Here is a 14,572-nt window from a genome sequence, read left to right on the forward strand (position 1 = left end):
GAGAGCTGAATGCCAGCAGAACAGATGACTATTATAGTTTTTCTACTTATTTCTCTATTTTTGTCTTTTCTTCTCACTGCAATTCTTGGACACGGGTGGCAGTAACTTAGCAACAAGCTGGAGAATAAGAGCAGGGCACAGAGATAAAGATTCAATAAATGGACAAGAGCAGAGATAAGAAGCATTGTCTGCTTCTGCAAGCCCCACCACACACACCACCACGACCACCACCACGACCACACACTTCACAAAGTTAATTTCTGGAAAGCAATCTCAGATTTGATCCCATTTTCTGCTGCATTTTCTTTCTAGTTTTAGAAGCTGGCAAATTTCTTCAGGCACCATCATTCAGTGGAATGGGAAGAGGGTTCTTGTGGCAGGCTCTTATCAGATTCATTAATTTGGTGAGCAGGAGAGAGAGCTTGGCTGGACTTTTTTTTAGGGAATGCCTATTACACAGTAATAGCTTTGGGCGAAGTCAGTTCTTTTCAACCCTAAATTAAGTAAGAAAGCACTGCCGATCACAATAACATATAACTCTAGTGTGTATATATAAACTTTTAATATATTATTATTCCCACTAGATGTCCATCTACCACAACTAAGTGTTGGCTGCCTCAGGTTGTGGTGATTCATTCATTTTGAGCTCTAAATGCTTAGTCAGGGTTTCATGACAGGTTGGTAGTTTCGCCTCAGCATTACGCACACATGTTGTGCAGTTTACGGTGTATGGCTCTTTTCAATCCAGTCGAGGGCGAGGCGATTTGCAAAGCATTTTATATTTAATAGGATGTCTATATACAATATACCTCTATACCTTCTTTGTGAAATAAAATGTGTATATTGTGAGAGGAGTACTTTTATATTTCACCAACTGCGCTGAAAGCAGCTCTGTCTAGACTGACAAATCTGTACATGTTATACAGGTATCCAAAATGCTGCTGGTTTCCAGTATTTATACCACTACCAAATTAAATCCAGTTTAATATTCTACTAATATTCTACACATCCTGTTCCATTAATGTGCTAGTGAGCCACACCCTTAGCCTATGCTACATAACAATTAGAAAAGGCTTTGCTGCAGTTCGCTGACATGGCCAAAGTGCTCTCCAGAAAATACAGTGAGGGGCAAGGCAAGTTTATTTGTATAGCACATTTCAACAACAAGGCAATTCAAAGTGCTTCACATAAAACCATTAAAAGCATCAAAACAAAATATATTAAAACAGTGAAAAAGCAAGAAATAGAATAAAAGTTGCTGTGCAGTTAAAGATATAAAATGCAGTAGAGAGATTGAGAAATGGATTGATATCCTTGAATCGTGTTAAAAGCAACAGCAAACAGAAAAAAAGTAGCATCATTTCAGTTGTTAGAAGGTTCACACTTAAAATAATACACATGAATGTCCATTAGTATTGATGATGACTTTCTTTTGTGCAACATGCACACAGCAACAAAGGAGTTGTTAACAGAAGTGTGAACATTTTTGAAAACATAAAGAAAAAGAAAAAGGAATTTATCAATTGATGTCTATCTATTTTATCGTGATTGTGCTCAAAAGTTTGTTTATAATTTAAATACATAGTTTTTTGTTGTTGTAACTAGTGCCACAATATAGGACTGCCACACACTTCTGGGCTGCATGTTCGAAGATTGATTTTGTTCAAAACATTATTTTGTTCGCCACGCCTCCTCTCCCATATGAATGTGTAGCTTCAGGAGTTGCAGGTGATCCTTGAAACGAAATCATTATTTGTCTCTTAAAAACAGTCTAAAAGTAAATGTAGACTCCGCTCACTTACTCCATTTGTGGCGAAGTAAAGAGTTCTTTTCAGGGTCGTTTTGAATCTCTCAACAACACTTCTTATGAAAAGCATTAAGAAACGAGTGTCAACACGTCATGATCTGCGCAGTTCCCCCTTAACGTGAACTGGATGGAGAGTTGTTGGAGAATGAGGCGACGCTTTATGTCAAGAATGAGGAAAGGCGTTCAAGTTGCGAAATAAGTGAACGAGCCCACAGGGAACACAAGACGACTCCTGTCAAGTCGGCTCCGTTACTCTCCAGCCATGGGAACGTATCCAGACCGCCTATTGATACTGTTTCTCTTTTTTATATCGGCATCAAACGTTTTCGGTAAGTTTTTTTAATTTTTGTATTACTTGAGCTAAACTTTTTACAAACTTTCGCCTGTTGTTTCCGCCCGACTCGCGCAGGGCATCTTTTGAGGGGTCCCACCTATACTGTTCATATTTACAGGAGACTGTATTGTTTGAGGATTAGAACATTAAATACAGCGGAACGCACAATAATTCAGTGTTAGCCACGCCGTTGGGTTGTAATTGCGTCCCTCCGTTGGAGCTTTCGCCACCTTTCCTTATAAGGGATTGAAAATAGTCGGGATGGGTTTCCCAGTGCGTGGGGACCAGGCTCCCCGGGTCTCCTCAGCAAAAAAACAAGTCTATATGTCATGATTTCATTCAGGATCGAATAGGGAATGTGTATATGCATGCTTATGTGCGTGTGTGCTTGTTGGCTTTATTTGTCCTCAATTAATTAAAAAACTAACTCACTAAATAAACAAAACACGATGGCAGACTTTTCTCTAAAGTCTACACATCATCAGACTTATTTGGAATAGCTCAAGTGCTGTAGCTGAAACAGCATACTTTGGGGTGCTTATTCAGTGGGTATTTGGGCTGCTTCAGGGGCCTTTGACTATGCCAGTTCATTTGGTATAGTTAATAAAGAGTTCAAGAGACAAATTGCGTATTTTCTTCTTACAGCCTTTATTCTGTCATATCTTAAATGTAACACTACACATAGGTAGATACACATTGGTGACTCCACACCCTTGTAGGCCTTTCTAGATAACAAAAAGAAAGCATTTGGAAATATCTGTTGACTTGAAACGTTTGGTGCAATTCTCGAGCAATTAAGACATCATTAATGTAATGGGTAAACTGCACACATGTTTGCACAGGATGTCTACTGCATGTGATGGCTGTGCTATCTGTTTGTGGTTGAACACAGCTGCATGGTACTTCAGATAAAAAGTGTGGTCGACAGTGCTACTATCTATGTCACTTTTCTTCAACAAGTGGAAGGAAATGTATTTTTTTCTTCTCCATGATGGGATGTATTTAAGTAGATTTACTCAAGTACTATCCTGGAGTAACATTTCAAATGTATTATTTATTTTAATATTTCCATTTTTTCCATTTCCATTTTCTGCTATTTTATGCGAAACTCCAATAAATGTCAGTTGTAAATATTGTACTTTTAACTCCACTACATGTATTAGATACCTTTATTAACAAGTTATACGTTGCAGATTTAGTTCAACAATTAAAAAAGAAATCAACAAATAAATTCAGATTTCTTATTATGGATTGAGATAAGACTTAAATTACCTGGCAGTATAGCTGATTTAGTACAAAAGCCCCACCTTTACAAGCTGCAACATTAAATTGATGTACACATCAAAATAGTATAATAACATTGGGAAGGTGCTAAGTGTATAGGTATGTTTGCTATCTGATGTCTTTTATTTATTCATGTTGTGGTGTATAATGTATTTATGTTAGGCTCAGATTGCGTATTGCTACTTTTACTGATAGAAAAGATCTGAATGCTTCTTCCATCACTGATTTTGTGTTGCATTTCTGTGATTATCAAAGGTTCCAACATCTGCACATCACAAGGAGTCACCACTTGTCGACAGTGCTTGGCTGTACACCCTACATGTGCGTGGTGCTTTCACGAGGTAAAAACACCATGTGCACATGCACATACACCACAGTGTCTAGTTGCTTCTCCAATTCATTGCTCAGTGCAACAAGTTAGAACAGAAACCTCATTTCTCAACAGCATACCTCTTGTTGCCATTCTCTGGCATCTTATAAATGCAAACCTAAAACTTGTTTGTTTTTTTCATCGTTCATGAATTTTCTTTATTGCATTGGCATTTTTTCCAGGAGTATGGGAAGGGGGGATCAGGAGCCTCCCGCTGTGACCTGAAGCAGAATCTGATAGATGGAGGGTGCAGTCCGACAGCTGTGCAGTTTCCATCCAGCACCCTAAGTATTCAGAAGGACGCACCGCTCAGCAACAAGGCCTCGGGCACAGATGATGTCACTCAGATAAGGCCTCAGAAACTTCATATTACACTAAGACCAGGTACTTTAACACCCAGCCACACATCACCTATAAGACCAGATGCTAACACATTTACAAGACCAGATATACTTATTGGAAACCAGACACCAATGACGTTATTATTGTTGTGCATGCACTAATAGCCTGATACGCCCAAGCTGGTTGCACATTTTTAACAGACAGATTTGTACATGTTATTATTATCTAATATTTAATCCGGTTCACTTCCAAAATGTTTGGACACACTATGGATCTCATTCAACCTACCGTTCACTCTGCGGCCCTCTACTCTGTCCCTCTCAGGAGATTCAAAGCGTTTCACCGTCTCAGTGAAACAAGTGGAGGATTACCCAGTGGACCTCTACTATCTGATGGATCTTTCATTTTCAATGAAGGATGACTTGGCTCGCCTTCGTACCTTGGGCAATGAGCTCGCCGTGACCATGGGCCGCACCACAAGCAACCTACAAATGGGATTTGGAGCCTTTGTGGACAAGACCGCCTCCCCTTACATGTACACCTATCCTCCAGAGGCCGTGGAAAACCCTTGCTTTGGGTAGGTGTGGAGGTTATTGTGGGTGTTACATTTGAGGAGGAAAGGGATCTGAAGAGGTAGATTTTCTAATATTCTGAGAGTCTGTCCAGTTATCCTCCACTGATTTCCTCTCCCCATTCACCTATTCAATATATACAGAATTCATAAGACATGCCAGGCTCAATTCGGGTTCAAGCATGTGCTGTCACTGACGGAGAGGGTGGCTCGCTTCACTGAGGAGGTGGAGAAACAGAGGGTGTCTAGAAATAGAGATGCTCCCGAGGGTGGCTTTGATGCTATCATGCAGGCTGTGGTGTGCAAGGTATGCAAATGATATCACATACACATGCGTGTGCATACATCAGCCTTTCTTACACGTAATATATTTATTTCATGTTCATCACTAGGACAGGATTGGCTGGCGTCCAGATGCCTCCCACCTTTTGGTATTCACCACTGATGCCAAAACTCACATTGCTCTGGATGGGCGTATCGCTGGAATTGTCCAACCCAATGATGGAAAGTGTCACCTGGATAATGAGAATGTTTACAACAAATCCAACATGCTGGTAAAGGCAGGAATTTGAAGTACATCAGTAATTCACTTTGGTTTTTAATAGTTTGTGGAGTTGTTGGACTGAACTTGCTTCCATTGAAGACTATTTGTTTCCTGTGTCTTCCAGGATTATCCGTCCATGGCACTCATGACAGAGAAGATGTCTGAAAACAATATTAATCTAATTTTTGCTGTGACCAACTATGTGGTGCCACTTTACCAGGTAAACAAACGGTACTGCTTGTGCCGCGTTATTGATATGAAAAACACAAAAACTGGGTCATCATCTTGCTGTCATGTCTGTCTTTTCCAGGAGTACAGTAAGCTCATTCCAGGCACAACTGTGGGACTACTGTCCGAAGACTCTGGGAATGTTATTCAGCTCATTGTGGATGCTTATGCTGTAAGGATTTCCCAAAATTAGGACAATAAGGGGAACATGAAAAAGTCATGTAATCTATTTTATCTGTAATATTATGATACTACTATCAATGTTACTTTATAAATGCAACTGTTTAACATAACTCTGTGTTGAGCAGAAAATCCGCTCAAAAGTGGAGCTGGAGCTACTGGGAGTCCCAGAAGAGTTGAATCTCTCCTTCAATGCCACTTGCCTGAATGGAGAGGTCATCCCTGGACTCAAGTCCTGCTCTGGCCTCAAGATTGGAGACACAGTATGTATCCATCGAGATGCTGACATGCACAATGTCATCTGGTATCCACATGCACAAATTGTCACAGAGTCCTTTCCTCCTTTTTTTTAGGTGTCATTCAATGTGGAGGCTCAGTTACGTAGCTGCCCCAAAGAGAAGAGCCACACTTTTACCATCAAACCTCGAGGCTTCAAGGATTCCTTGGAGGTCACTGTGGACTTTGCCTGTGGCTGCGACTGTGAGTCAAACGCCATCGCCGACAGTGTTCTCTGTAGCAACGGCAACGGGACCTACGAGTGTGGCGTGTGTCAGTGTCACGAGGGTCGCCTGGGCCCAAAATGCGAGTGCTCTGTGGAGGACTACAATCCATCTGATGATGTCAACTGCATACCGAAGCCAGGGAACTCCATCTGCAGCGGTAGAGGGGAGTGTTTGTGCGGACAGTGCTCCTGCCATGCAAATGACTTCGGTCAGGTTTGGGGCAAGTACTGCGAATGTGACGACTTCAACTGCTTGCGCTTCAAAGGAGCCCTGTGCTCCGGTGAGTAGACACACTTTTTTCTGTCTTAATCTGTGTTAACCGTTCCTCCTCTTTGCAGTTTTGCCAACACCAATATGACATGTATATAATATGACCAAAAACAATGAAGAAGCACTTACTGGATCTGAAAGTGATGTGACACAAAAGACATTAGAAACAAGACCGATTTGTGTCCACAGCACACCAATCCTCCCCGGGTTCAAACAATCTCACACTCCCTCAAAACACCTCTCCAAACTCACCAAATAAACACACAGAAAACTTACATGCAAGTCAACTTCTTGCCCTTCTGTTCCTTTTCCTGCTCCGAGGTCCAGTGTGACCTCATTTGTTTTCAGTCCATTTCAGTCTGTAAACACTCCTTGGTCAGTTTACATAGTTTTCTGATACTTAGCTTGACAAATCAGAACTCTGCAGCCTTTTTCAAAACTAATTTTCAATTATTATTATGACAGTTGTTGTTTGCTTGCAAAGGGCATGTACATAATTGCATAATTTAGCTGCTATGCATAAACAGTAATGCTTACAAATCCAGTCCAATCCTCTGCCATGTCTGTAAACGTGTGTGGACTGAGTTGTATTCATGTGCTTACAACTCACAGCAGTGCCTCATGCTGTGCAATCTCTCCCAATTACAAGTCAACACAGCACAGTGCACAGTTACTCAATCACAGTGATACAACTTTAATAGGCGTTGTCATTGAGCAATTTAATGTAACAGCAGTTTGGGCCTTTGATTGTAAAGAGGAGGCTGAGCAAGAGCAGGAAACAGGAAACTGTTTTGTAATGCCTCCACGTCGACGACAGCCGTGGCTGGGCTCATTATGTTTTCAGGATATCCATCCATTCCTACATTCATAATCATGACTTAAAAGTTCTATACAGTTCTAGTGTAAGGGAAATGGGTTTCCAGTGAACTGAACTAAAAGTGCAAAAATCCGGAAATGGATATAATCTCACAATAACATCTCAAATTATGTATATATACTCGTCACAGACTCATAGTACACAGGTTTAATGTTCGACTTCCTAAACTAAACATACCCAGAGTATGTTTAGTTTAGGAAGTCGCCCCATGGCCTAAGGGGAAGATGGAGGCTCATGTGTGTTGGCAAGCTGGAATTTGTCTGGAATATGTCATACTAACATCAACAAGGAGGAGTCTTTCTCAGGGTAGATTGTTGTTCTGAGGAACGTGTATTATGGCACTTAGTGATGACACACAGGGCTTTGGCGCAGACAGTCACCCATCTTGTCCACCCACAGACTTATACACACAAAGATGGTGTAAGACCGTCCGCAGAGCTTAAAGTTGTTGTGTCTCAGTAGAGTAAGGCTGCTGTTGTCTTTAAAGAGCCAGCATCCCTCAGCCCCAGCTCCATTGGAGCTATAATCTAAACACACTGAAAAGCTCCATCGCTGTGATATTCCCTGTGGCTGAGTATTTCTTCGTCTGCTGAGAGGCTGTGGGACCGGTGCAGGGCCAGGGAGCAGGAGACAGCAAGCACAGCCCCAGGGCCCATAAATATGAAGGTAGAGAGAACAGGAACGTTTGCATTCCTCTGCTGGCAATGTGCCCAACCCCTTTTCTCTCCAGTACCAGTCTATCTCCACTGCACTTAATTCTGTTCCCTCTCTTCTTCCAACAGTGTACTGTTATGTTCTATCTGTTCTGTTTATCCCTGTTTTTTGTCTCTTCATCGTGGCCCCCGTGTTAACCTTCACTGAAGCCCAGGCATGTGATTAATGGGCAGGATTACTGGGAAGTCTCACTGAGAGGGTAGGATGACGTGACCCTAAAAATTCCCTTTTATGTGGGTGAATCCACTTTGACTAATAAGAACAGCACAACTATGCACTCTTGTCAAGTTGAAGTGCTCTACACTTTAAAAAGATATGCATAGTTACAATGACCAATGTTTTTGATCAAAAATATCAGATCTAGTTCAAAGTATTTCAACAATTTTCAGCATATATCTTGTTGACAGAGGAAGAGTGATTACTCAACGGTTGCTTTGCTAAGCATTACATGTCAGACTGTTAACCATTAATCAGTGGCCGCGTCTGATCCCATCACAGCGGCAAACACAATCTAAAAGAGGAGCCGTAGTTGACTGGGGAATTGTATCCTGGAGTTTACAACAGCGGATGATTTGTTTTGAGCTCTGGAATTAGGGACCCTTGGACTCTTCGTGATATTTCGTGACCAGTTACTCCCCCAATCGGATCCAGCTGGGCTGTGACTCACCCACTTTGCTCTTAGTCATCCAGTGCCAAATCCTGTTTGGTTTCCTGCAGAGAACACTGTCGTCTCTTGGGCTCAGCCTTTGTTTCTGAAGCTTAATCTCTCTGTAATCCAGGGAGAAAATCTCACCTCCAGATTCTGTCGACAAATGGTTGCATCACTGTAACACTGTTCCCCAAATGACTTGGCTTTTGTGCTTTCTTCACTTCAGTAGAGTCTGAGTAAGCACCGTGTGTGTGCGTGTGTGTGTGTGTGCGTGTGTGTGTGTGTGTGGGTGTGTGTGTTCCTGCCTGTAAGGAGATGGGGAATCATTAGTGTGTTAATTCACAAGAGAACATAACCTGCCTTTGTCAGTATTGGGATGATTAATGTCCCTGGCTGAGTAATATTACATTCTAGAACAATTAGTTTCCAAGTTATTTTGTTGCTTAGCATTGTTTGAAAGTGTAGATTATGGAAATATTACCATTAACCGCTTGAAACACCATACCCGTTTATGGTTGCTGCTGTCAGATGTTGATTGTTTTAAAATTAGTATTTCTTTTAATAATAAGCATAATTTTTATTTTAGAAAGTAACAACAATAACACATTAGTAACACATTACACTCGTAATTACATTGTTGCAGAACTTACAAACACCTCCACAAGTACACTTGCCCAAGCATGCAACATGCTTTAAAAACACACAGGTTAATAGGCAACAAAGGACAACTCACAGACCTAATAGAGCTATGAAATACACACGCACAGTGAATCAGTTTGACATGTTTATTTTGCAGCTTTGTTTGCCCGTCTACACCAATGTGATTAGGGTAACTGAAATTTGAATTCATATGCAATAAGGGGTCATATTGGAATTGAACACATTTGATTTGAATTAAAAGAACAATATTTTAAAGGAATGTAATAGCATTAACCTTGTGTTTTCTGTATCTTTCAGATCATGGTAAGTGTAGCTGTGGCCTCTGTCAGTGTGAGGCTGGTTGGAAAGGAGAAACCTGTAACTGCACCACACGCACAGACACCTGCATGTCCAGCCTCGGCCTGCTGTGCAGCGGCCGGGGGAACTGCCAGTGTGGGGTTTGTCAGTGCACTCAGCCTGGTGCCTACGGAGATACCTGTGATAAATGCCCCACTTGCCCTGATTCCTGCACTATAAAAAAGTAATTATATTTATTAATGTTTTAATAAACGAGAGAGAGGGAATGGACAAAAACACATTAAAACACATTGAAGCAACTCATTCTCAATTAAACAGATGTTTTAACATACATTTTTTAGCAAGCAAACGTATTTTAAAGCCGTTTTTTTGCTGTTTGCCACTCGAAGAAAGGTTATGGGGTTTATTTCACTGGAAGCATGAATGTGCTAAGCAGGCATGCCGTCTACCATGAATATGAGATATCATAAACATTTTGACCTGAATGTGGTTCAAGATCAAAGATCAGGGAGTGTCCAAAATGGAAAGGGTTCATCTTCTGGGGACCAAGAATATGTTTAGTACATCCACTAGATTTTCCTACGTGAAACGTTTGGCCGTGTAGTGGCACTAAAATAACTGGAGAGCTGGTCATCAAAACCAATAGGACAATAGTATTTATCAGGGAACCATGAATAGCCACAGATATACATTTATGGAAATTGTACCTTGACAAGACATGTGCTGGTCAAGGGGACGATTTTGATCTGATGGTGGCAAAACGTCAAGAGGTCACCAACATTATTAGAAGTAATCTTTTAGACCATTAATATGTACACCAAATTTCATGGAAAAGTGACCAGTAACTGAGATATCTGCTCTGGACCTGAGGCGTTGCCACTAGCAAGGAGAAAAATCTAACTACGTTTGCTGATAGCACTATGCAGTGGAACATCAGTTCTATCACAATATTGCCAAATTCCAGGATGATAACAAACTTCTCCCACACACATTGTTTTACAAATTCAGGTTGCATGAATAGCAGAGAAAGATCAAACTCCTCTCGTGGCCAGACAGTCTGCAGATGTTAAAATGTTCTACATTTATCTTGATATTAATCTTCATGCTATATAGCTTCGGCCTTGTTGTTTGTCCATCCCCCTTAATCAAATTGAACCATGCACTGCTCTTAAAGAGCACCAATAGTATGCACACTGTGTATTCTATAAAGGTAACCAAATGGGACTCTGCTTGCAGACAGTGTGTTGAGTGTCAACACTTCAAGAGAGGACAGTACACCGAAGACAACAGCTGCAGTATAATCTGCAGGGATGAAATTAAAGTAGTGACTGAACTGGGTGAGAACTCTTTACATACTTTGATCTTAATCTGCTAATGCTTACTGCTGTTTTACTGCCGCTAATCTCATGAGAAAAATGGCAGTGAAAGTAGTTGAAGGCTTTAAACATGCAAGGTGGTCAAGAGATAGAATGGACTGATTCATATTCTATGTTTTTAAATATCACTTGTTACACCTTTTTGTTAAATAATGTATCACCCTGCGTCTTCTTATCATCTTTCTCTTACAGCTTTCCATGATAAAAATGCAGTGAATTGCTCATACAAAGATGAGAATGACTGCGTGGAGCACTTCCAGTATTACGAAGATGAAAGTGGAAAATCCATTCTGTATGTGGTCAAAGAGCCAGGTACTGTATACGAGTTTGTGTTCATGTTTGAGACACATACATGTGTGCAGCAGAAATCTAATTTTCTAAAGGAGAACACATCATAAGCTAAATAATCACCGCTGCGCACCACAAAGCCCGACTAGAAAGTGATTATGTACTGAATCATGATGTCATGGCGTGTTTGAGAATGGACTGCGTTCGTTGCTAAATTCCACGAGTGACCTCCCCTGCTTAACGAACATCATGGAAACAAGGAGGAAATGAGCTCTCCCTTCCTGTCTCTCGCCCCTCAGAGTGTCCTCAGGGTCCAGACATTTTGGTGGTGCTCTTGGCCGTGGCCGGAGCCATTCTGCTGCTGGGCATTGTTGGACTGCTCATCTGGAAGCTGCTCGTCACCATCCATGACCGCAGAGAGTTCGCCAGGTTTCAGGAGGAGAGAGCCAAAGCCAAATGGGATACGGTGAGAAAAGAATACAAATTAAGACACAAACTGTTGCTTATTCAGGGATCAATGGAGTACTGCTAAATGTTGGATATCTGTGTGGCACTGAATTGAACAGCATAGCCTCTGTTTTCATTTCCTAGGCTAACAATCCTTTGTACAAGGGAGCCACCTCCACCTTCACCAATGTTGCGTATCGAGGCACCTAACAACTAAATGCAATGAGGAAAAACTCAGGGGTTAATGACAGAGATGGAATGTAGTAGCAGCTAAATGGATGGGAAGATCCTACAATGGAGCTGAAAACTAGGTAAGGCTGTCAACAACATGCTGTAATGATTGCACATACAGTAAAAAGAAAACTAAAACTTTGTGTAATTCAGATGGTGGCCTGCTATTAGGCTTTCTGTTTTTTTACTGTTGTGTAGTTTTAGTACTGTACATGCTGATACGAGTTCATTAACAACATTTGTAGTTTGGGTCACATTAAAATAGGAATAGAAATCGTCATGACCTAATAGTAATGAGTCAGTATAGAAAATACAATTATGAAGGGACTTTTTGAAGTCCTCTTCAGTGCCCTCCACCATGTGGGATGTATTATTTACACCACAGCTGTGTTTTTTTATGTTGCTATTTCCTCTTTGAAAGTGCAGCTGTTTGTATGTTCACTTTTCTCTCAATTGAAAAGGACAATTCCAAACAAACCACAGGAAGTTGTGTACTATAGAAATTGAATACATCACTAAAGGGTTTTCATGTACTTGACCAATTCCCCTTTTCTAATAACCAATAAAGCTTGTAGTAATAATTTTGACAACAATACAGCACTCTGTGGAGTAACGGTGAAATGTAAAAAGGAGTAAATCCACTTACAGCCTCTAGGTTGACTTGGTTAACAGGGATCTTCCTGGTGTCTATTATTTCATAAATGCATGTCAGCAATGGTCAAGTTAATAAATGCTTTCACATGTTTCTTTTGTTTTTATACCTGCACAATTAACTGTTCTTAACTGGGCTTTTCTTATTGTTCGTTTTATTTGTTAAATGATGATCACCACTGTGTTAGTCTGATTACGCTGATTTTATTGCACATCAAATGATGCTGTACAATTGTTGATAACAAACACACTTACTCTAGCTCTTTCATAACCTCCATTTGGGAGAAAAGAGGTGTATTTTGGTTGTACAACTCGAAACCTCTCTTAGGACGTGGCCTGCAAGCTTGTTGCATAGAAGTCTGTTTTGGGTTTTTTGCACTGTTTTTAAAAAGGCCTGGGGTTTAACTCCAGTTTGTTACACAAAGGGAATGTATAAAGATTAATTATACCTGACTTCAACCATGTTTGTGTGATGCTTGATATCTGGGTTTCTTTAACAAATGTCAAAGCTGCTTTTAGCCTTCATTAAGATCAGATGTACATTACAAAGGTTACTTAAGATTCATATTTCAGATCCAGAGCAAAACGAAATAGAAAAATGATGAATCACAGTTTCTTTCAGAAACAAATAAGTTTGCCTACTGGGCCCTACTGAGGTGCCCTTGAGCACGGCACTGGACCCCCCCAAACTGCTCTGCGGGCGCTATATAATACTAGCCCACTTTTCCTCATACTAGGATGGGTTAGTGCAAAGACAAAATCTCACTGTGTCCTGTGCTGTGTACATGTGCACATTTTGCATTTACATTCAATTCAAACAGTTTCACTATGATGTGTTATAGTATTAAAACTAATGTCAGTGTGCAGAAGCGGAAATTTCCTTTGGCCACATTCTGTCACAACTTATCTACTGAACTGTATCAAGTCACAAAATATTTCCTGTGGCATTACCAATGTTGTCAAAGTGGTATTTCACTTGTCTTTTCTTGTGCTTGGCCCTGCTCTGTTGTGTAATCTGATAGATATTGTTTGTCGCAAAACTTTGCACTTCCCGTCACTTGCCACAACCTATTTGCGTCACCATGTCACTCAATGTGTGCTGAATGCAGTTGTGTTTTACACTGTTAAGTGGTACTTTAGTTACCCTTGGAAATAAAAGTGTACATTCATCACAATTGTCTATAATATATTTTCTTATAGCTGACATTAAGTTACAAATTAAACAATAGAATGTGTTCCCTGTTACCTGATTTCCTGTACACCAAATTCGCACATACTAGTATTTGAACGTGCATACTTTGTTTGTCATGGACATGTTATAGAAATTACCATACGTGCTGTAATGCATTTTACTGTGCATACTGTAATCTAACTTGTTTGGTCATTGGTGTGTCTGGATGCAGTACCAAGAGGGGTTCTTTGTAAATTAATAGCTCAGTCCAGATGTTGACTAACCCCTGACTCAACACAACAACCAACTAACCAGTGTTCTCAATGTAGCAAATACAATATCCACTTGCGGTTCATGAAAATGCTATAATTAGATATGTGCGCGGACTAGAATAGTGTAATTTCCTTTTACTGAAGATAAATATAACACCTTGAAGTCATTGCCTTGTTGGAAGTCACACTCAAATCTCTACTCCTAAACTAAGGATATACAGTTATGAATAATTAGTTGTACAAAGACTTCCAGAGTACAAGAACATGACTCATGTTGAAGGGTGGAACCTGTGTATTTGTGAACACTGATATATGTAGGAGGTCAACATCTAAAATCAATCCACAAATGTGCAAATTACCAGTTTAAATGTAAATTGTAATGGGTAACATCTCTGCACAAATGATAAATTGCTTTTGCTGGTAAAAAAAAAACAACCTATTATAGATAAATTAACTCAAAGTTCATTGTTGACCATTGCAACCTCAGTATAGGAATTCTCCACATT

General features: G+C 40.4%; 1 protein-coding gene across 1 annotated transcript; it reads left to right on the forward strand.

Moving 5' to 3' along the window:
• The first annotated feature begins 1,699 nt into the window (after positions 1–1,699).
• LOC117734681 (integrin beta-3-like) lies at positions 1,700–13,798 on the forward strand. Its single transcript, XM_034538917.1, has 15 exons — positions 1,700–2,136; positions 3,681–3,766; positions 3,978–4,179; positions 4,462–4,714; positions 4,853–5,015; positions 5,101–5,262; positions 5,377–5,472; positions 5,563–5,652; positions 5,789–5,923; positions 6,014–6,443; positions 9,631–9,853; positions 10,867–10,967; positions 11,199–11,318; positions 11,594–11,760; positions 11,886–13,798. The coding sequence occupies exons 1-15, from the start codon at positions 2,070–2,072 to the stop codon at positions 11,949–11,951; spliced, it is 2,361 nt and encodes a 786-aa protein (XP_034394808.1). The 5' UTR covers positions 1,700–2,069; the 3' UTR covers positions 11,952–13,798.
• Positions 13,799–14,572: the final 774 nt, after the last annotated feature.

This window comes from Cyclopterus lumpus, chromosome 8 (genome assembly GCF_009769545.1).
Source record: "Cyclopterus lumpus isolate fCycLum1 chromosome 8, fCycLum1.pri, whole genome shotgun sequence".
Lineage (NCBI taxonomy): Eukaryota > Metazoa > Chordata > Actinopteri > Perciformes > Cyclopteridae > Cyclopterus > Cyclopterus lumpus.